Below are 21,956 nucleotides of genomic sequence, written 5' to 3' on the forward strand. Positions count from 1 at the left end.
AATGCAATAGCGAGCATCTACAGCAGAGTAGACCAAATGGAGGATAGAATCAGTGAGCTAGAGAATAGAAAATTTGAAATAACCTAAACAGAACAAAGAAAAAAGAATAAAAGAGAGTGAAGAAAGTCTATGTGATCTATGAGACTCCATAAAACATACAAATATTAGCATAATTGGAGTTCCAGAAGGAGAAGAGAGGTTGAAGTGGGCAAAGAGTTTATTTAAAGAAATAATAGTTGAGAACTTCCCAAATCTGCAGGAAGACTTGGACATCCAAATTCACAAACCTAATAGATCATCATATATCTCAATGAAAAAGATCTTCTTGAAGACACACTATAATGAGACTGTGAAAAATGAAAGACAAAGAGAGAATGCTAAAAGCAGAAAGAGAGAAAAAAAAAAAAAAAAGACTGTGACCTGGAACCCCCATTAGGCTATCAGCAGATTTCTCATCAGAAACCCTACAAGCCAGGAGAGAGTGGAATGACATATTCAAAGTGTTCAAAGATAAAAACTGCCAGCCAAGAATTCTCTATTTGGCAAAATTATTCTTCAGAGATGAAAGAGAAATAAAGACTTTCCCAAACAAACAAACAAAAAAGCCGAGGAAGTTCATCAGCACTAGACCTTCTTTGCAAGAAAAGCTAAAAGAAGTTCAGGCAGAAATGAAAAGACACTAATTAGAACATAAAAATCTAGAAAAATATACAACACACTGGTAAAGGTAAATATACAGTAAGATTTAGAAAAATCTAATTCTGTGACAGTGTGTTAACTACTTAACTATAGTATAAAAGTTAAGGACAAAAATATTAATAATAACTATAGGTAGTATAATTTGTTAACAAATACACAATATAAAGAGAGGTAAATTGTGACGTCAAAGATATAAAAGGGAGGAGTAAAAGATGGGAGCTTTTTTATGCCATGGAAGTGAAGTACCTATCAGATATAATGGACTCTTTTATCTATAAGATGTTTTATGTAAGCCTTATGATACCAAAAAGCAAAAACCTGAACTAGGTTTACAAAAGATAAAGAAAGGGGAATCAGAATATACCAGCCTGGAAAGATACACAGAAACAGAGAAAAAAATAAATAACAGAACTACAAAACAGTCAGAACACAATTAATAAGATGGCATTAGTAAGTCCTTACATATTAATAATTACTTTAAATATAAATGGATTGAACTAACCAATCAAAGACACAGAGAGGCTGGATGGACCAAAAAAAAGAGAGACCCAAGTATATGCTGCCTATAAAAGACTCATTCAGCATTAAGGACACACATAGGCTTAAAGTAAAGGAATGAAAAAAAGATATACCATGCCAGTAGAAGTGAAAATAAAGCAGAGATGGCTATGTTTATGCCAGACAAAATAGACTTTAAGCCAGATGAGTAACAAGAGACAAAGAAGGTCATTATATAATGATAAATGGGCCAATTCATCAAGAGGATATAACAATCATAAATATAAGCACACTCACCATTGAAGTACCTAAATATATTAACCAAATGGTAACACGTCTGGAGGAGAAACAGACAACAATACCACAATAGTAAGAGACTTCAATACCCCACTTCAGCAATGGATAGATTATCCAGAGAGAAAATCAACAAGGAAATATTGAACTTTAACCATACTTTAGATTAAATGGACCTAACAGACAGCCAACAGCAGCAGAATACACATTCTTCTCAAGTGCACACAAAACATTGTCCAGGATAGATCATGTGATAGGCCACAAAACAAATCTTAGCAAATTTTTAAAAATTGAAATCATACCTAGTATCTCCTCTGACAATAGTATGAAACTAGAAATCAACAACAAGAGTAAAGCTAGAAAATTTACAAACACCTGGTAAATAAACAACACACTCCTGAACAATCATTGGGTCAAAGAAGAAATCAAAATGGAAAACAACAAAATATATCAAATTAATGAAAATGGGAACACAAAAAGCCAAAACCTACGAGATGCCACAAAAATTTCTTAGAGGAAATTTTATAGTAAAAAGTCATCTATTGGAGATTTGCATCCAGGGCAAGAAGTGCAAGAATGGATGCTGCTGCTGGGCACCTGAGAACTGCAAATTGCACTGTGCCCTGAAGGGTTTGGAGGCAAGTGCATGTCACACACAGAAAGAACTGAGGAGAGTGACGTCAGCATCATGGCAGAGTGAGCTCTTCCCTTAGTCTCTCCCCTCTGAGATACAACAAAAAGTACTTTCATAAGCCAACAGAAGACATTCACACAACACAATAGACATGTGAGAGATCCATGCAGCCATACGTTTGAAGGCGGAGGTGCTGGACCCCCCGGGGGGCAGTGGAAGGAGCTAAGGGTAACTCCTCTCCCTCTCCAAACAGCAGCGATCTAGGGTGTGGGACAATGCACAGTGGCTGGCACGTGACTGAGAGGAGACGGGGGAAAGGGCAGCCCTCTACAGGAATGCCTTCGCTCCTGGAGTTGCCTCCAAGCCCATGGAAATGCTCCACACTGAGGAGGCTAAGCAATCACAGGGGCATCTTCACCAAGTTGAGCAGCCCAGGAGGGCAGACAGTGAGTGCAGAGTGGGAGCACCGCCGGGATCACATCTGTGAAAGAAAGTGCCTCTACCCCCTCCCACCCGATGCACCAGCTCCACTGGGAGACCAGAGCAGGGGACCCCCACCAGAGCACCTGCCTACGTGTGTAAAGCAATGATGGCCATCAGGCAAACCATAGATTGGCCCTGATAGGCACAGCTTCCAAAGGACAGGCACAGCTGCCGGAGATTGCGATGGGCTCAGAATACACAGCTCCTGCCTCCCCCCCCAGTGGCGGCATTGGAAACTGCAACCAAATACTACCACTGCGTGATGGCCCAAGTTCACCCCATCAAATAGCATGTAGAGGTATACTAACACTCCAGACCAGAAGGAAAATGACAATCACCCAGGAATCAATCCTGAAGTCACAGAAATTTACAATCTAAATGACAGAGAATTCAAAATAGCTATAATAAAGAAACTCAAAAAGTTACAAGAAAACTCATAAAGACAGTTCAATGAAATCAGACATAAGATAGAGAGAATTCTTCACAAAAGAGATGGAAACTATTAAAAAATATTAAAAAATATCTTTATGCTTAATTTTACATCTCAAAGAACTAGAAATAAAAGAACAAACTAAGTCCAAATTTAGTAAAAGGAAAGAGATAACAATGATCAGAAAGAAAATAAATAAAATAGAGACTAGAAAAACATAGCAAGTATCAACAGAACTAAGTGCTGGTTTCTTGGAGAAGATAAAAAATTTGACAAAATTTTAGCAAGACTAAGAAAAAAGAGAATACTCAAACAAATAAAATCAGAAATGAAAGAGGATACATTGCAACTGATACTAACAGAAATATATAGGATCATAAGAAACTAATATGAACAATAATATGCCAACAAATTGGATAACATGGAAGAAATGGATAAATTCCTGTGAACATCCAACCTAACAAGACTGAATGATGAGGAAATAGGAAATCTGAACAGAACAATAACAAGTATGGAGATTTAATCAGTAATCAAAAACTTCCCAACACAAAAAAGCCCAGGACCAGGTGGCTTCACTGGCGAATTCTAACAAACATTTAAAAAAGAATTAATGCCAATCTTTACAAACTCTCAAAAAATCGAAGAGAAGGGAACACTCCCAAACTCATTTTATGAGGCCAGCATTACCCTAATACCAAAGCCATTGAAAGACAGTACAAAAAAAGTAAACAACAGAACAATATCCCTGATAAATATAGATGCAAAATTTCTCTACAAAATACTAACATATCTTCTCAATGATTAATTAAAAGGATCATACACCATGACCAAGTGGGTTTATCATTGGGATTCAAGGATGGTTCAACACACACAAATCAATAAATGTGATACACCACAATGAAACATAAAAATTATATTATTATCTCAATAGATGCAGAAAAAAGCATTTGGCAAAATACAAAATCCTTCCATGATAAAACCCTCAACAAATTGGGTATAGAGAGAACACATCTGAACATAATGAAAGTCACATATGAGAAACTCACAGCTAACATTATACTCGATGGTGAAAGGTTGAAAGCTTTTCCTCTAAGATCAGGAGCAAGATAAGGGTGCCCACTGTCCACACTCATTCAACATAGTACTGGAAGTCCTAGCTTGAGCAATCAGGCAAAACAAAGAAGTAAAAGCCATCAAAATTGTAAAGGAAAAATTAAAATATTATTTTTTGCAGATGATATGATAGTATATGTAAAAATCTTAAATACTCAAACAAAAGACTGTTGGAACTAATCAATGAATTCAGCAAAATCACAGGATATAAATCAATATACAAAGATCAGTGGCATTTCTATATACTAACAACAAAAATCTGAAAATGAAGTCGAGAAAACCATCCCATTCACAATAGTATCAAAAAGAATAAAACACTTCGAGTAAATTTAACCAAGAAAGTGAAAGATCTGTACAATGAAACCTACAGACTTTGATGAAAAAAATTTGTCACAGAAAAATGGAAGGGTATCTTATGTCATGGATCGTTAGAACTAATACTGTTAAAATGGTGGGCAGGCCCAGTGGCATAGTGATTAAGTTTGGCACACTCCACTTTGGCAGCCCAGGTTCAGAGGTTCAGATCCCAGGCATAGACCCGCACCTCTCATCAAGGCATGCTGTGGTGGTGACCCACATGCAAAATAGAGGAAAGATTGGCACAGATGTTAGCTCAGGGCCAATCTTCCTCACCAAAAAAAAAAAAAAAAAGTACGTACTACCCAAAGCCATCTAGAGATTCAATGTGATTGCTATCAAAATTTTTATGACATTTTTCTCACAGAAATATAAAAACTAATTCTAAAATTTGTATGGAGGGGCCAGCCCCATGGCTTAGCGGTTAAGTGCGTGTGCTCCGCTACTGGCGGCCCGGGTTCAGATCCCGGGCACACACTGACACACCGCTTCTCCGGCATGCTGAGGCGGCGTCCCACATACAGCAACTAGAAGGATGTGCAACTATGACATACAACTATCTACTGGGGCTTTGGGGAAAAATGGAGGAGGATTGGCAATAGATATTAGCTCAAAGCCAGTCTTCCTCAGCAAAAAGAGGAGGATTGGCATGGATGTTAGCTCAGGGCTGATCTTCCTCACAAAAAAAATTAAAAATTAAAAATAAATAAATAAATAAAATTTGTATGGAACCACAAAAAGCCCTAAATAGCCAAAGCAATCCTGAGGAAGAAGAACAAAGCTAGAGGCATCACACTTCCTGAATTGAAACTATACTACAAAACTACAGTAATCAAACTAGTATGGTATTGGCATAAAAATAGACACATAGGTCATGGAACAGAATAGAAAGCCCAGAAATAAACCTTTGCATATATGATCAAGTAACATTTGACAAGAGGTCCAAGAACACTCAATGGGGAAAAGATTGTCTCTTCGATAAATGGTGTCAGGAAAACTGAATAACCACATGCAGAAAAATGAAATTGGTCCCCTATTTTTCACCACTTACAAAAATGAACTCTAAATAGATTAAAGACTTAAACATAAGATCTGATACCATAAAACTCCTAGAAGAAAACATAGGGAAGAAGCTCTTGACATTGGTCTTGGCAATGAGTTTTTTGGTATTGACACCAAAAGCAAAGGCAGAAAAACAAAAATCAACAAGTGGGACTACATCAAAACAAAAAGCTTCTGCACAGCAAAAGAAAAAATCAACTAAATGTAAAGGTAACCTACGAAATTGAAGTAAATATTTGCAAACCATATATCAAATAAGAAGTTGGGGCCGGCCCCGTGGCTTAGCAGTTAAGTGCGCGCACTCTGCTACTGGCAGCCCGGAGTTCGGATCCCGGGCATGCACCGACTCACTGCTTGTCCGGCCATGCTGAGGCGGTGTCCCACATATAGTGACTAGCAGGATGTGCAACTACAACATACAACTATCTAATGGGGCTTTGGGGAGAAAAAGGGGAAAAAAAAGGAGGAGGATTGGCAATAGATGTTAGCTCAGGGCTGGTCTTCCTCAGCAAAAAGAGGAGGATTGGCGTGGATGTTAGCTCAGGGCTGATATTCCTCACAAACAAGCAAAACAAAGAAGTTAATATCTCAAATATATAAAGAACTTATACAATTCAATAAGAAAAATCAAACGATCCAAATAATGGGCAGTGGAACTGAATAAACGTTTTTCCAAAGAGACATTCCAATGGACAATAGGTACCTGAAGAGACACTCAACATCATTAATCATCAGGGAAATGCAAATCAAAACTACAATAAGATATCACCTTACACCTGTTAGAATGGCTACCATCAAGAAGACGAGATATGTGTTGGCGAGGCTGTGGAGAAAAGGGAACTCTTGTGCACTCTTGGTGGGAATGTAAAGTGGTTCAGCCACTGTGGAAAACACTATGGGTGTTACTCAAAAAATTAAAAACAGAACTACCATATGATCTAGCAATCCCTCTTCTAGGTATATATCCAAAAGTAATGAAAACAAGATATCAAAATGTTATCTTCACTCCCATGTTCATTGCAGCATCATTCACAATAGCCAAGATATGGAAACACCCCAAGTGTTCATCAATGGATGAATGAATAAAGAAGATGTATTGTATATATATATATATATATATATATATATATATATATACAATAAAATATTATTCAATCCTGAGAAAGAAGGAAGTCCTGCCTTTTACAACAACATGTATGGACCTTGAGGGCATTATGCTTAGTGAGACAAGCCAAGCAGTGAAAGACAGACACTATATAATCTCACTTATATGGGGAAAAAAATAAAGCCAAACTTGTAAAAATAGAGAGTAGAATGATTGTTACTATGAGCTAGGGGGTGGGGAATTTGGGGAGATGTTAAAGGGTAAAAACCTGCAGTTAAAAGATGAATAAGTTCTGCAGATATAATGCACAGCATAGTCATTATAGTCAATAATAGTGCATTATATACCTCAAAATTGCAAAGAAACTATATCTTAATAATCCCATCACAAAAAAGAAATAATAATTATGTGACCTAACAGAGATGTTAGCTAAAGCTACAGTGGTAATCTTACTGCAATATATAAATAATCAAATCAATATGTTGTACACTTTAACCTTATACACTGTTCTATGTCTCAATAAAAAAGTAAAGTAAAATTTAAGAATAACATAAATAAGAAAGAAAGAAGAGTAAGAAAGTTTTTGTGGCATTTTTATTTGCCTTTGCCCCACCACCTCCCTGGCACGGAGGTAGTCTTGGTGTTAAATGGTCAACAGCACAGTTTACACTTTCCTCTCTCAAACTTGGGGGAGCAGAGTAGCCCTTATTTGCAGATTATTGAGCACCTATGTTCTAACCAGTGTGGGGACTATCTGAAAGACTAATCAGAAAAGAAAGTAGAGATATTACTACTGATGACACAGAGATAAAAAGGATTATTAGAGAATACAATGAACAATAGTATACCAACAAATTGGATAACCTATATAAAATGGATAGATTTCTAGAAACATATAACTGATCAAAACTGATTCATGAAGAAATAGAAAATCTGAATATACCTATAACTGGTATGGAGATTAAATATGTAATCAAAAACCTCCAAACAAAAAAATTCCAGGCCTAGATGGTCTCACTGGTGAATTTTACCAAACATTTAAAGAATAATTTAGAACAAATTTCCAAAAATTGAAGAAAAAGGAATATGACCTGACTCATACTATGAAGCCAGCATTAATTTGACACTAGAGCCAGACTAAAACACTACAAGAAAAGAAAAATACATCTCAGTATCTATCATGAATATGGATGCAAAAATTACCTACAAAATATTAACAAAGCAAATTCAGCAGTACAGTAAGAGGATCATCACCAAAACCAAGTGGAATTTATTCCCAAAATGCAAGGATGGTTCAACATACAAATATCAATCAATGTAATATATCACATTAATAGAATAAGGGATAAAAACAGATGATCATCTCAATTGACACAGAAAACTATTTAACATAATTCAATATCCTTTCATGATGAAAGAAAACACTCAATAAACTAGGAATAAAAGTAAACTCCCTCAATATAATAAAGACCATATATGAAAAACCCACAGCTAACAATATACTCGATGGCAAAGGCTGAAAGCCTTTCCCTTAAGATGAGGAACAAGTCAAGGATGCCTACTTGTGGCACTTCTACTCAACATAGTATTGGAAGACCTAGTGAAAGCAATTAGGAAGAAAAAGAAACAAAAGAAATTCAAATTTTTAAGGAAAAAGTGAAATTATTTCTGTTCGAGATGACATAAAAACAATCTCATTTACAATAGCATCAAAAAGAATAAAATACCTAGGAATAAACTTAACCAAGGAGGCGAAAGACTTGTACATTAAAAACTACAAAACAATGATGAAAGAAACTAAAGAAGACACAAATAAATGGAAAGACATATGTTCATGGATTGGAAGATTTAATATTGCTATAATGTCCATACTACCCAAAGCAATCCACAGATTCAATGCTCTCCCTATCAAACTCCCAGTGACTTTTTTTATAGAAGTAGAAAAAACAATCCTAAAACTCACGTGGAAACACAAAATACCTGAATAGCCAAAGCACTCTTCAGAAAGAATAAAGCTGGAGGCATCACACTTCCTGATTTCAAAATATATTACAAAGCTTTAGTAATTAAAACAGTGTGGTCCTAGAATAAAGACAAATACATAGACCAATGAAACAGAATAGATTTCCCAGAAATAAATCCATGCATATGCAGTCAACTGATGTTTGAAAAGGGTGCCAAAAATACACAATAGGGGGAATGATGGCAGCAAGATGGCAGAATAGGAAGTTCAAACCCTCGTTCCCCCACAGAAACACAGATTTAACAAAAATATAACAAAATACACTTATGAGAAGTCCAGAATCCAGTTAAGAAGTTGCAGTACTCCAGACAAACACAAGATAAAGATCAACCACACAGAACAGGAAGTAACAGCAATTTTACTTTACCTGTGTCAGCCCTTCCCCCAAGCCATCATAGCTCAGCGGTGAGAGACACCATAACTTCTTCCTGGGGGTGAGAGAAAATGGGGGAATTGTCCAACATCTCCAGTATTTCAGTGAACTCCTCAAGGGGCTGGCTTCTCTCTCATCTCACATAGATAGACAGAATTGGCATTGTCCAGATGTCTGGAGTAGCTAAGGGGACAGGCACCTTCCTCTGGCCAACAATGCTCTGTGAGGCTTGAAGAAGGTGCAGAACTGAGGCCTCTCTCTCAGGAGAGAGGAAGAAGTGGAGTAAGCCTCCTACATCCCTGGCCTCTCAATGCATTCACCAAAAGGCTGGTTTCTGCCCCACATCACAGCACTGAAAAAACTGGCATAGTCCAGATGCCTGGGGAAGTTGCAGGCAGCACAACTCTGCAAGGTTGGGAAAAGGTGCATAACTGAGGCTTCTCCCCAAGATGGGAGAGGAAAGAGTGGAGCATGCTGTCAATATCTTGTCTTTAAGCACACTGCCCAAGAGGCCCATTTCTCTCTCACCTCACAGGAATCACTGATGGAACAAACATGGTCATATACCAGAGAAAGCAAGAGATTAAGGACTTCCCCCAGCACCCCCCAAAAAAGACTGGACTCCTGGGGCAGCTAGAAATAAAGATCTAGAATCTCTGGCCAAGCTGACTGGCAAATGTCTTTCACGGTCAAACCAGTTCATGAAGACTGGGTGAGGGGACTGTTTCTTCAAATGTGTAGACACCAATGCAGAGCTAAAAGGAACATGGAAAATCGGGAAAACATGACACGACTAAAAGAACAAAATAAATCTCCATTAACTGACCCCAAAGAAATGGAGATCTATGAATTGCTTAACAAAGAATTCAAAATAATCATCTTAAAGAAACACAGTGAAATACAAGAGAACACAGATAACTAAAAAAAATCAGGAAAATGATATGTGAACAAAATGAGAATTTGAACAGAGGTAGAAATGATAAAGAAGAAGGAAATAGAAATCATGGAGGTGAAAAATATAATAACTGAACTAAAAAATCACTAGAGGAATTCAACAGTTACTTGATGAAGCAGAAGAAAAATTAGCAAACTCAGAGACAGGTCATTTGAAATTATCCAGTCAGAGGAGCAAAAAGAAAAAAGAATAAAAAACGGTGAAGAAAGCATTGGGGGATTATGGCACTCTACCTAGCAAAACAATATACATATCAAGAGAGTCCTAGAAGAAGAAGAGAGAGGGAAATGGGCAGTAAGTTTATTTAAAAAAATAATGGCTGAAAACTTCCCCTATCCGGGGAGGAAAGTGGCTAGCAGATTCATAAAACTTGAAAGACCTCAAAATAAGATGAAGCCTAAGAAGTCTACACCAAGACACAATATATTCAAATTGTCCAAAATCAATGACAAAGAGTAAAATTTGAAAGCAGCAAGAGAAAAGCAACTCATCACACATAAGGAAGCTCCTGCCAGACTATCAACTAATTTCTCAGCATAAAAATTGCAGGCCAGAAGGGAGTGGGATGATATAGTCAAGCGATGAAAGGAAAAACCTGCCAACAAACAATACTATATGCAACAACACTACCCTTCAGAAACGAAGGAAAAATAAAGACTTTCTCAGACAAATAAAGACTAAGGAAGTCCATAACCACTAGATCTGCCTTAAAAGAAATGCTAAAAGGGATTCTTCAAGTTGAAAGCAAAGGACACTAAATAGTAACACAAAAGCACAGGAGAGTATAAAGCTCACAGGGAAAGATAAATATATAGACAAATAGAGACTACTGTAACACTGGAATAGAGGTATGGAAATCAACTTTACCTCTAGCATAAAAGTTAAAAGAAAAAGGTATTACAAATATGTATAAATACAAAAATCTGCTAATGGAAACAATATAAAAATATGTAAAGTTTGACATCAAAAACATAAAATGGAGAGAGAGGTAAAAGTGTAAAGTTTTTGCATGTGATTGAAGTTAAATTTTTATAGGCTTAAAATAGAGTGTTATAACTATAAGACGTTTTATGTAAGCCTCATGGTAGCCACAAAGAAAATACCTACAGAAGATACACAAAAGAAAAAGAGAAAGGAATCAAAATATATCACTACAAAAAGTCAACAAAATACAAAGAAATTAAAAAACAGAGAGGAAAAGAGGAACAAAAGAACTACAAGATAGAAAACATTTAACAAAATAACAATAGTAAGTCATTCTCTATCAATAATTATTTATATGTATTACATATTACATAGTATATACTATATATAATAATTACTTAAAGAGATTAAACTCTCCAATCAAAAGACATAAAGTGGCTGAATGGATAAAAAAGCAAAATCCAACTACATGCTGTCTACAATAGATGCACTTTAGAATCAAGACACTAATAGGCTGGAAAGGAAAGGATGAAAAACGATATTCCTTGAAAACGGTAACAACAAGGAAGTAAGGGTGGCTATACTTCTATTTGTCAAAATAGAAATTAAGTCAAAAATTGTCAGAAGAGACAAAAACAGTATTTTATAAGGATGAAAGGATCAAACCATTAGGAAAATATAACAATTATAAATATATATGCACCCAACATTAGAGTACCTAAATATAAAAAGCAAACATTCACAGAACTAAAGAGAATAATACACAGTGACACAATAGCTGTAAGAGACTTCAATATCCCACTTTCAACAGTTGATAGAACACCCAGACAGAAAATCAATAAGGAAACAGCAAAATTGAGCAACACAATAGAAGAAATGCACCTAATAGATATATGCAGAACATTGTACTCAACAGCAACAGAATACACATTCTTCTCAACAGCACACGTAACATTCTCCAGGATAGATCATATGTGAGCCCACAAACAAGTCTCAACAAATTTAAGAAGACCGAAATTATACCAAGTATCATTTGTGACTGCAATAAAATGAAACTAGAAATCAATAACAGAAGGAAAATTAGAAAAGTCACAAATGTAGAGAAATTTAAAAACACACTCATGAACAAACATTGGGTCAAAGAAACAGTCAAAACAGAAATTAGAAAATATCTTGACACAAACAAAAATATTACAACATACCAAAACTTCTGGGAACAGCAAAAGTGGTAATCAGAGGTAATTTTATAGTGATAAATGCCTACATTTAAAAACAAGAAATATCTCAATTTAATATCCTAACTTTAAACCTCAAGGAACTAGAAAAAGAAGAGCAAACTAAACCAAAATTTAGAGAAGGAAAGAAATAATTAAGATTAGAGCAGACATAGAGAATAAAAAACAGTAGAAAATATCAAAAAAACTAAGTTTTTTTTAAAAGATAAACAAAATTGGCAAACCCTTAGCTAGATGAAGAAAAAAAGAGAGATTACTCAAATATATAAAATTATAAATGAAGGAGGGAAAATGAAAACTGATGGCACAAAAATAAAAAGGACCATGAAAGACTATTGTATGCCAACAAATTAGATAATCTATAAGAAAGAAAGAAATCCCTACAAACATACAACCTACCAAGACTGACTCATGAAAAACTAGAAAACCCGAGTACACAAATAATAAATAAGGAGATTGAGTTAGTAATAAAAAATTTACCAACAAAGAAAAGCCCAGGACCAGACGTCTTCAGTATTCAATTCTAACAAACATTTAGAAAGGAATTAACACCAATACTTCTCAAACTTACAAAAAATTTAAGAAAAGGGAACTTTTCCAAAATCATTTTGAGTGGCTAGAATTATTCTGAAAACAAAGTGATACAAAGACACCACACACACACACACACACACACACACACAAAACTACAGGCCAGTATCCCTGATGAACACAGATGCAAAAATCTTCAACAAAATAGTGGCAAATTGGATTCCAGTACATCAAAAGGATCATACACCACACTAGGTGAGATTTAGCCCCCAGAATGCAAGGATGATTCAACATAAGCAAATCAATTAATGTGTACATCACATTAACAGATCAAAGGATAAAATCATATGACCATCTCAATAGATGCAGAAAAAGTGTTTCACAAAATTCAACAGCCTTTCATGATAAACTCTCAAAACTAGGTATAGAAGGAATTTATATCAACACAATTTAGTTCATATATGAAAAGTCCATAGCTAATATCTAAATTGCTGGATTTATGGGCATTGAATTGTTTGTAGTACTCTTCTTATTTTAATATTTGTAAGAGTAGTAATGATGTTTCCTCTTTTATTCTTGATATTGGTGATGTTTGCCTTCTCATTTCTTTCGCTTGTTCCATGTGGATAGAGGTTTTCAATTTTAATGGTTTTTTTCAAAGAACAAGATTTGGGTTTTATTGATTTTCTGACATTTCTTCAATTTTCATCAATTTCTACTCTACTATAATCTTTCTTTTCTTTTTCTTTATTTAGGGTTAGTTTGTTCTTATTTGTCTAGTTTCTTAACATGAAAACTTACATTACTGATTTAGATTGGTTTTTTTTCCCCTAATATGAGGATATCATGCTATAAATTTCCCTCTAAACAACACTTTTTCAGCATCTATAGATTTTTTAATTGTGATAAGAATACTTTACATGAGATCTACCCTCATAACAAATTTTTAAATGTTCAATAAAGTACTGTTAAATATAGGCACTATGTTGTACAGAAGACCTCTAACATTTATTCATCTTGCATTACTGAAACTTTATAACCATTGAACAGCAACTCCTCATTTCTCCTTCCCTGCAACTACTGGCAACTGACATTTTACTGTCTGCTTCCATGAGATTGACTAGAGGTTGTGATCAAAAAATGAAAATGCCCTTAAAAAATAAATAAATAAAAATTTTTTAAAAATGAAAATACCCAAGGCCTATGAGGAGCACGTCATAACTTGAATAGAAAGGTGTTTACATAGGATGCTTGTTTCAGAATTATCTATCAACTTGTCTATAAATGTTTCATGCATTTTTCTATTATACATGATATATGTTAAAGAAACTTACTCTGTATTATTTTAAAAGTATTTCAATTACTACAAAAATTCAATAAATGCATAGGACAAGGTCTGAGAGGACGCTTACTAAACTCATAATAGTGGTTATTTTGCAAAAAGAAATGGCGCAAAGTGCTTAAGTTTGGCTAAATGGGTTTTCATTTCATCTGGATTATTTAAACTTTTTACAGAAATATACTCATTTATGACTTGGATAATTGATAGAAAAAAGCAATACAAGTAAATAAATGAGAAAAATCAATTTAAAAAATATTTAAGAAACAACCCTATTATATAAAAGAGGTGTAGTGGGTTGAATGGTGATCCCCAAAAGTATATGTCTGCATTCTAATCCCTGGAACCAGTAAATTTGATCTTATTTGAAAAAAAACTTTGTAGATATAATTAAGAAACTCAATATGAGTTCATCCTGGATTATTTGGATACACCTTAAATCCAACCGTAAATATTCTTACAGGAGACCCATGGAGAGCAGAGGAGAAGGCGATATAAAGATGGAGGCAGAGATTGGCGTGATATAGCCAGAGGGAATGCCAACAGCCAATAGAAGTTGGAAAAAGCAAAGGATTCATCCCTAGAGCCTCCTGATGGAGCGTGGCCCTGCCAACACCTTGGTTTTGGATTTCTGGCCTCCAGAATTGTAAAAGAATAAGTTTCTGTTGTTTTAAGCCACTCAGTTTATGGTAATTTGTTATGGCAGACTCAGGAAATTAATATAAGAGGCACCGTCTATTGTGAATCTTATTCCACAATACAATGAAAGGCATACAATATATTAAGTATATTGACCCTAAGCTTAATCTTATATTTAAAAATATACTTTCAGAAGTATTGACTATTAGTAGTATGGTAATATTTATTTTCTAAATATTAAGAATTATTTAAAGCAATGTATCTTATGCCTTTGCTTCAGCCCCTTTTCTACTGTCTGTTCTTTTCATAAGTTTCACACAAATCATTTTCATATTTAAGTTAGAACTTGAGTATTTGTTTAAAAGACTTCTTTAACCAGTGGTGTGCTGGTAAATGTTTAAAATATGGCTCTCTGGAAGGAAAAATAGACGGATTTGTAGAATATGCTGATTTCTGTGGTGTGAATACTCCCACCTTGGCTGATTTCAAGCTACCCAAACGATGTCCTTGAATGTAGAATTGAGAAGTGATGAGTACAATCTGCTCTCTCAAGCTTGTATGAATAAGCTTTAGCACACCACTGCATCTAACTAACATAAATGACACAAAAAAGTCAACATATGAAAAATATTTTCACTCTAAAGCTAACTTTAACATATAATAATGTTAACATTATCTTTATCATATAATAAGAGTAACATATAATAATGAATATGCATCCATTTCAAAAAGGAGTAAGAATCTAAAGCTATTGCTATGTCACAATTTATTTCCCTCTTATACAGGAAGTTTAAATCTGATACAGGAACTTAAAAAATCCTCATAATATCAGAGAAGAAATAAGAAAAAAACTAAAACTAATAGAAACTACATCAACAAATTTTTGCTATCATTGGTTAATTCAAAAATCTTTTAAGGAAACCAGACAACTGAATATAAAAATATCAATTTAATAATAAGAAGGAAACATTACTTAATTAGGAAAGTTTAAAATCTGGGAGGAAAGATTTCAATTTCCTTAGAAGAATATTACAATTTAGTCCATGGAGAAAGAAGGTAAATTCCTTGAAATAAAAAAAAATCTTTTAAATTAAAATAAGAAAACACTAACCTGGCTTCTTTGTTTATTTGATCACCATATCCCACTGTTTTCACAACAGTTAATTTCAATTGAACATTGCTTTCCTGAAGTTCAAGTGTCTGAATTTTAAGTCCAACATTTGAGTAAAAATGTGAGGATTTTTTGTCTTTCAAATTAGTATTAAACAATGTGTCAATCAGAGTTGATTTTCCAATTCCAGTTTCCCCTGTAATAAACAAAGATACATCATCTAGGGACATAAGATGGCTGAGAATCCCTAGAGTGGTTTAAAGGGTCCCAAAAACTTCAAAGACGGGGATGTCCTTGGAGGTATACATGCTACTCCTGAATCCCTCAGTCATTAACATAATATAGAAAGGAAATATACACAAAGGTATATCAGATTTTGAAGAGCACTGAAACATTTAAAGAAAAAAAGTATAAGTAATATAGCTAAGAAGATGAAAACTAATACAAATATAAATACCTGGTCTTGAATTAACAGCACCAGTGTTATGCTGCTTAAGATAAGTTGAAATGATCGTTTGGGAAAACTAAGAAATAATTCAGATGAGGCATTTGGCACTTACCCACACAGAGAATATTAAAAGAGAATCCTTGTTGAATAGATCTATTCACTAACTGATGAGGCAAACATTCAAAACCAAAATGACCAAGCATAGTTAAGCAACGAATATTATCTTCTCTTTGCTTAAAGAAAAAACAAATAAAAAGATTTTAATTAGAATAGGAAATTATATCATTTGAAAATATAATAATATGTCAAAGAAATTAGAATTGACTATCATTTGATTACCATATCTCAGACAAGATGCAAATAAAGTAAATTTGTAAGAAAATAAGTCTTTGTCCAGACACATAGATTTTGCTATCATGTTTATACATAATCAATCTATCTCTGATCACACTCGGAGACTATTTCTAAATTTAAAAATAGGAAATTAAAAAAAATACTACAGGAAAGTCTAGTGTATTACTCTAAAATAATAAATTATTTTTCCAGGGGCCAGCCCTGTGGCTTAGCAGTTAAGTGCACACTCTCTGCTGCTGGCGGCCTGGGTTCAGATCCTAGGCGTGCACTGATGCACCACTTATCAGGGCATACTGTGGCAGCGTCCCACACAAAGTGGAGGAAGATAGACACAGATGTTATCCCAGGACCAGTCTTCCTCAGCAAAAAGAGGAGGATTGGCATGGATGTTAGCTCAGGGCCAATCTTCTTCACCAAAAAAAAAAAAAATTATTTTTCCATAAGAAAAAGGAAAAAATTAACATGCTTTCATTCTGCTTCAATGTGTTAATATATTTAGGAAGCCCAATATATGTTAATATATATAAGGAAACAAAAATTAATTTGAAATTTTTAAGAAAGTAACTAAAAACTTTGACTTCGAATTTGTCATAGACCCTTTGAGAACTTGTGCTATATCAAATTGTTAAAGGAATCCACTGCTAACAACACCAACCCAGAAATCCATCAATATTGTACATAAAGTGACCAATTAATTGTTTTTAAAAGGTGGAAAAAATAATTCAAAGAAAGCTTAACAATCTATATTAATCTCACTCCTGGAAATCTCTCCAAAACAACTAGAAAATTTTACAAATGCTTTATGCAGAAGTGTTCACAACAGCTCTCTATTTAACAACCAAATGTTTGACTCCCTGAGACAGGAGAATATCCAAATAAATTACAATATATTCATTCATACACATGCATTCTTAAGTTATTAAACATATTTATGGAGAATGTTTCAACAAATGGAAAATATTAAGTAAAAAAAGTAAGATACGGAATTGTATGTATATTTCTAGCTTATGGTGATATCAGATTTACTTATAGCATTTTATTTCTCCCCACCTAAACAATTAGAAACAACTGTTTGAAGGCACTGGAAGGGAAAGGAAAGCAGGCAGATACAGGAAGAAATCAAATTCTGGAAATAAGCGTAGCATAATAAGTGAAACCACATTTATTCACATATTCTCTTGAAGCTACTCCCCAGTAAATAAGGTGCTTGGGAAGTAGAGCACCAAGAGAGAATAATAATCTTGGGCTGGGAAGTCTAAGGTCAGAGATTGGGGCTGCCATCATGACAGAATATTGAGAAAGAAATCCTGGAAAAACAAGTCACAGAGGGGAAAGATTCAAATCTGCAAACTTTAGAATACTTGGCTGAGCCTAACTCTGCATGTGCAGGCATGATTACAAAGAGTTCAGTAGCAATTGAGAGAACAGTTGGTGTTCTGAAAGTGCTGAGCTGGTATTTCAGCAGTGGTCCTGGGAAGTCCTAAGAAGACAAAGTTTAGAGTTCAAGTTTATCCCAAGTTAGACAAGTTTCATAAACACTTTAGACTTTTTATTTAAACTCTTAAAAGACCTTGCTATAAGATTAAGGACTATGTTCTAAGTCAAAGGTTAGTCCCAGGTCAAAGAGAGTAACTAAAATAAACCCACTTTTACAAAGCATAGTACCACGACTCGACAGAGTCCAAATGATTTGTTATTAATATAACTGTCTGCTAAAAAAAATTTCAATACTCCTTAGAGAAATATAATAAAGAATCCAGATTTTCTACAATATACCATCCATAATGCTCAATGCATAATCAAAATTACAAGATATGAAGAAGCAGAAAAAAATGTGCCCCACAGCTGAGGAAGAACATAATCAATAGAAAGACCCACACAATGAGGACATTGGAATTGGCAGACAAATAATATAAAATAACAATCATGAATATGTTTAAGAATCTAATGAGAATGATGTATATAATAAATGAAGTGATGGATAATTTCAGAATAGATATGAAAATTCTAGAAACAAATGGAACTCATAGAATGGAAAAAATACAACATCTGAATTAAAATAATTCTTTGAATGAAGCAATTCCACTTCCAGCATCACAAATTAAGCATCTAATGGACCCAAACTTCTCATTTTCAATAACTGGAAACTGCACAAAATAAATACACAATGATCTGAGAAATTTGAGAGAGACAAAGGTGGGCAGATAGGGGAGCCAAGACTTGGAAGAAGAAATGGCATTATGAGTTTTCGTCTTGACAACTTTTAGCCTGAGTAAAGGCTAAAGTCGGTGCCACACATGACATCAAACATTCTAATAAAAATCCTCTAGCCTCTTTTGCATAAAGAACCAAAGGACAGGGTTCAAGAGAACCACAGCTACTGGAGAATGAGGGTAGAATCCCAGAAAGGAGCTAAGCAAAGAGAAGGGTCTCAAATTCTATGTATGTACTCTGTGCAAGCTTCTCGCTGAATCCTGAAGCAAAATGTGTGAGAACAATTACAAACAGCTCAGTTATATGTAAAAGAACTTAACTGAGATTTGAGCTACCACGTAAGAGATATATTTTCAGTTTGAGGCCATACAAGTTCATTGCCTGCTAAAACAGAAGCATCAACACTCTGGGAGAACATTACAAAATCCTAAAACCACAGTGTAATATTCATATATCCAGGATACATTCTAAAACGTCCTGAATCTCAGGACCTTCAATAGAAAATAACACCAAAATGACCTGGGTGTGAGATTTGCTGAGAGGTGTTTCAAAGCAACTGTTATAAGTGTGCTTAAGGACTTAAAGTATGCATGCGATGAATAAAGAGACAAAAATCTCAACAGAGAAATAAAAACTATAAATTAAGATAAAAGCAGAAATCAAAGAATTAGAAAGTAAACACGTATTTGAGAAAATTAAATAAGCCAAAATTAGCTGCTTTGAAAGATTGAGAAAATTGATAAACACTTAGCTAGACTAATAAAAAAACATAAAACACAAATTGCCCCTATCAGAAATGAAAGAAGGAATAGCACTACAGACCACACAGATATTAAAATAATAGTCAAACTCATAGAAGCAGAGAGGAGAATTTCAATTGACAGGGGCTAGATGGTGGGGGGAAATGCAGAGATGTTGGTCAAAGGGTACAAAGTCTCATTTAAGCAAAATAAATAAGCTCTGAAGATCTAATGGTGAATATAGTTAACAGCACTGCATTATATACTTTAAATTTTCTGAGAGTGTCTTAAGTGTTCTTACCACATACACACAAAATGGTAACTATGTGAGGTGATAGATATGTGAATTAGCTTGATTGTGCTAATTATTCCACAATGCTTACATATATCAAAACATAGTTGAACAGGTATACATAACTTTTATTTGTCAATTATACCTCAATAAAGCTAAATAAATAATAAATAATAATAATAATAATATAATACCGTAAACACCTTTTTGCCAACAAATTTGAAAATAGATAAATTCTTTAGAAAAAACATATTATAAAAATGACACAATGGGAAATAGAAAATCTGTATTGCCACATATCTATTAAAGAAAAATTGTAATCAAAAACCTTCCCACAGAGAAATCTCCAGGCTTAGCTGATTTCACTGTTGAATTCTGTCAAGGATTTAATGAAAAATTCACATAAACTTCACAAAATAGAAGAGGAAGACATTTTTTCCAACTCATGTTATGAGTAGAAATAATGTCAATATAAACACCTGAAAAAGACATTGCAAAAAAAGAAAATTTAACATCAATATCTTCCATGAGCATAATTGAAAATCTTTTTAAAATATTACCAAATAGAATCTACTAGTATATAAAAATCATAATAGATCTTGAGCAATTGGCATTTATTCTAGAAAGGCAAGGTTAGTTCAACACCCAAAAATCAATAAATGAATTTCACCATATTAATAGGATAAAAAAAGCACCATCTGACTGACGCAAGAGATGAACAAAAAGTACATTTGAGAAATTCAATACCTGTTTATGACTTTTAAAAAACCTATCAGTAAAGTAAGAATTAAAGAGAACTTCCTCAACCTAATAAATAAAATACTACCAAAAGAACTTAAATCTGACATTATAATTAATGGTAAACATCTGAATATTCCCCCCAAGACTGAAAACAAGGCAGAGATGCCAGCTTTGCCACTTCCACACAACATTGTACCAGAAGTCCTTACCAGTCAATAAGGGGGAAAAAGGGCATAAATATTAAAAAGAAATCTTTATTATATATTGTAAAAAGGTAGAAACTATGCAAGAATCTACTGAGCATCTACCAGAACTATTAAGAGAATGTATCAAGATTACAAGATACAAAGTCAGTATACAAAAATCAATTGTATCCTCCAATTTCTGCTCAGAGATGTAGAGAGCTGGAAAAAAGCATACATAAAATAATAAAATAATGGACTAACAGCAAGATCACAACTTTTCTTCAACTCATTCTGGGGCTGAAGTGACAGAACAACCAACTGTCCCAGAATCCAAGGAGAGACACAAGCCTACAGAGAAAGACAAGATGTAAATATTGACTAGCCTAGGCAAGACATAGACGTCAATAAGAGTTCATCTAAGGCAAGTGTCCAATTGCTACAGTGTGATTTGTCAAACAGTAAAAACCTCTAGGGGCCACAAATATTCAATAAATCTGCACCTTGCACGCTTTTTCTTCTCAAACACAAGTGGACATTCAGTGAAAGATCGGTAGAGCTCTGAAAAATCTCTCTCAAGGCACAGAACTGGAAGAAGGCAGAGCAGACATGCAGGAGGGGCAAGAAACTTCATTCAGACCATTTTCTCCTTTCTCCTCTATAGAAAAGCTTGAATCTTTGGGGGAATGGACAATAAACACTTGCCCTTAGGACACTAACACAAAAACAGCCTCAACCCCTAGAGGAGGTACAGAAATCCATGATGAATTCAGAACTGTACCAGAAGAGGGCAATAGAAGGCCACACCCCTGGACCCAGAGACAGAGTGCTTGCCTAAAATTGACACTTAATCAGATTAAAAAAGGATTCTCACCCACCCCACACCCCCCATCACCAAGCTAACTACTGTAAAGTAACAATAATTTGCAAGAGGCATACTCTTTCTGAGGCACAGCAAAAAAGGAAGACTTAAGATTGAGGGTGGAGCACTCACCAGAAAAACATTCTCTGGCAAGCCAATCCCCACTATAAACACAAGGTATTATGAGAGGCATTTGAAGCAAGCTTAGAATAACCATAGCAATTTCAAAGTTCAACCCAGCCCAACTCTTAACTAAATATAAATCTCTGTACTAAAGACCTAACAAGAGGAAAAATGTGTTAATTTCCAAGTGTAAAA

The 21,956-nt window shown here is 34.5% G+C and overlaps 1 protein-coding gene across 1 annotated transcript in view; it reads right to left on the bottom strand.

The window, feature by feature from the left end:
- The window catches only part of LOC101409020 (septin-14), a 98,991-nt gene that overhangs the window by 58,328 nt on the left and 18,707 nt on the right, over nt 1-21,956 (bottom strand). Inside the window, exons 2-3 of the mRNA XM_087449212.1 lie at nt 16,366-16,486; nt 15,806-16,001 (exon numbers count right to left, since the gene is read on the bottom strand). Coding sequence (XP_087305338.1) covers nt 15,806-16,001; nt 16,366-16,486 — 317 coding nt within the window. The remainder of the gene's footprint in view (nt 1-15,805; nt 16,002-16,365; nt 16,487-21,956) is intronic.

Source organism: Ceratotherium simum, chromosome 26 (genome assembly GCF_057802395.1).
Source record: "Ceratotherium simum simum isolate JZ-2026a chromosome 26, ASM5780239v1, whole genome shotgun sequence".
NCBI classification, from domain to species: Eukaryota; Metazoa; Chordata; class Mammalia; order Perissodactyla; family Rhinocerotidae; genus Ceratotherium; species Ceratotherium simum.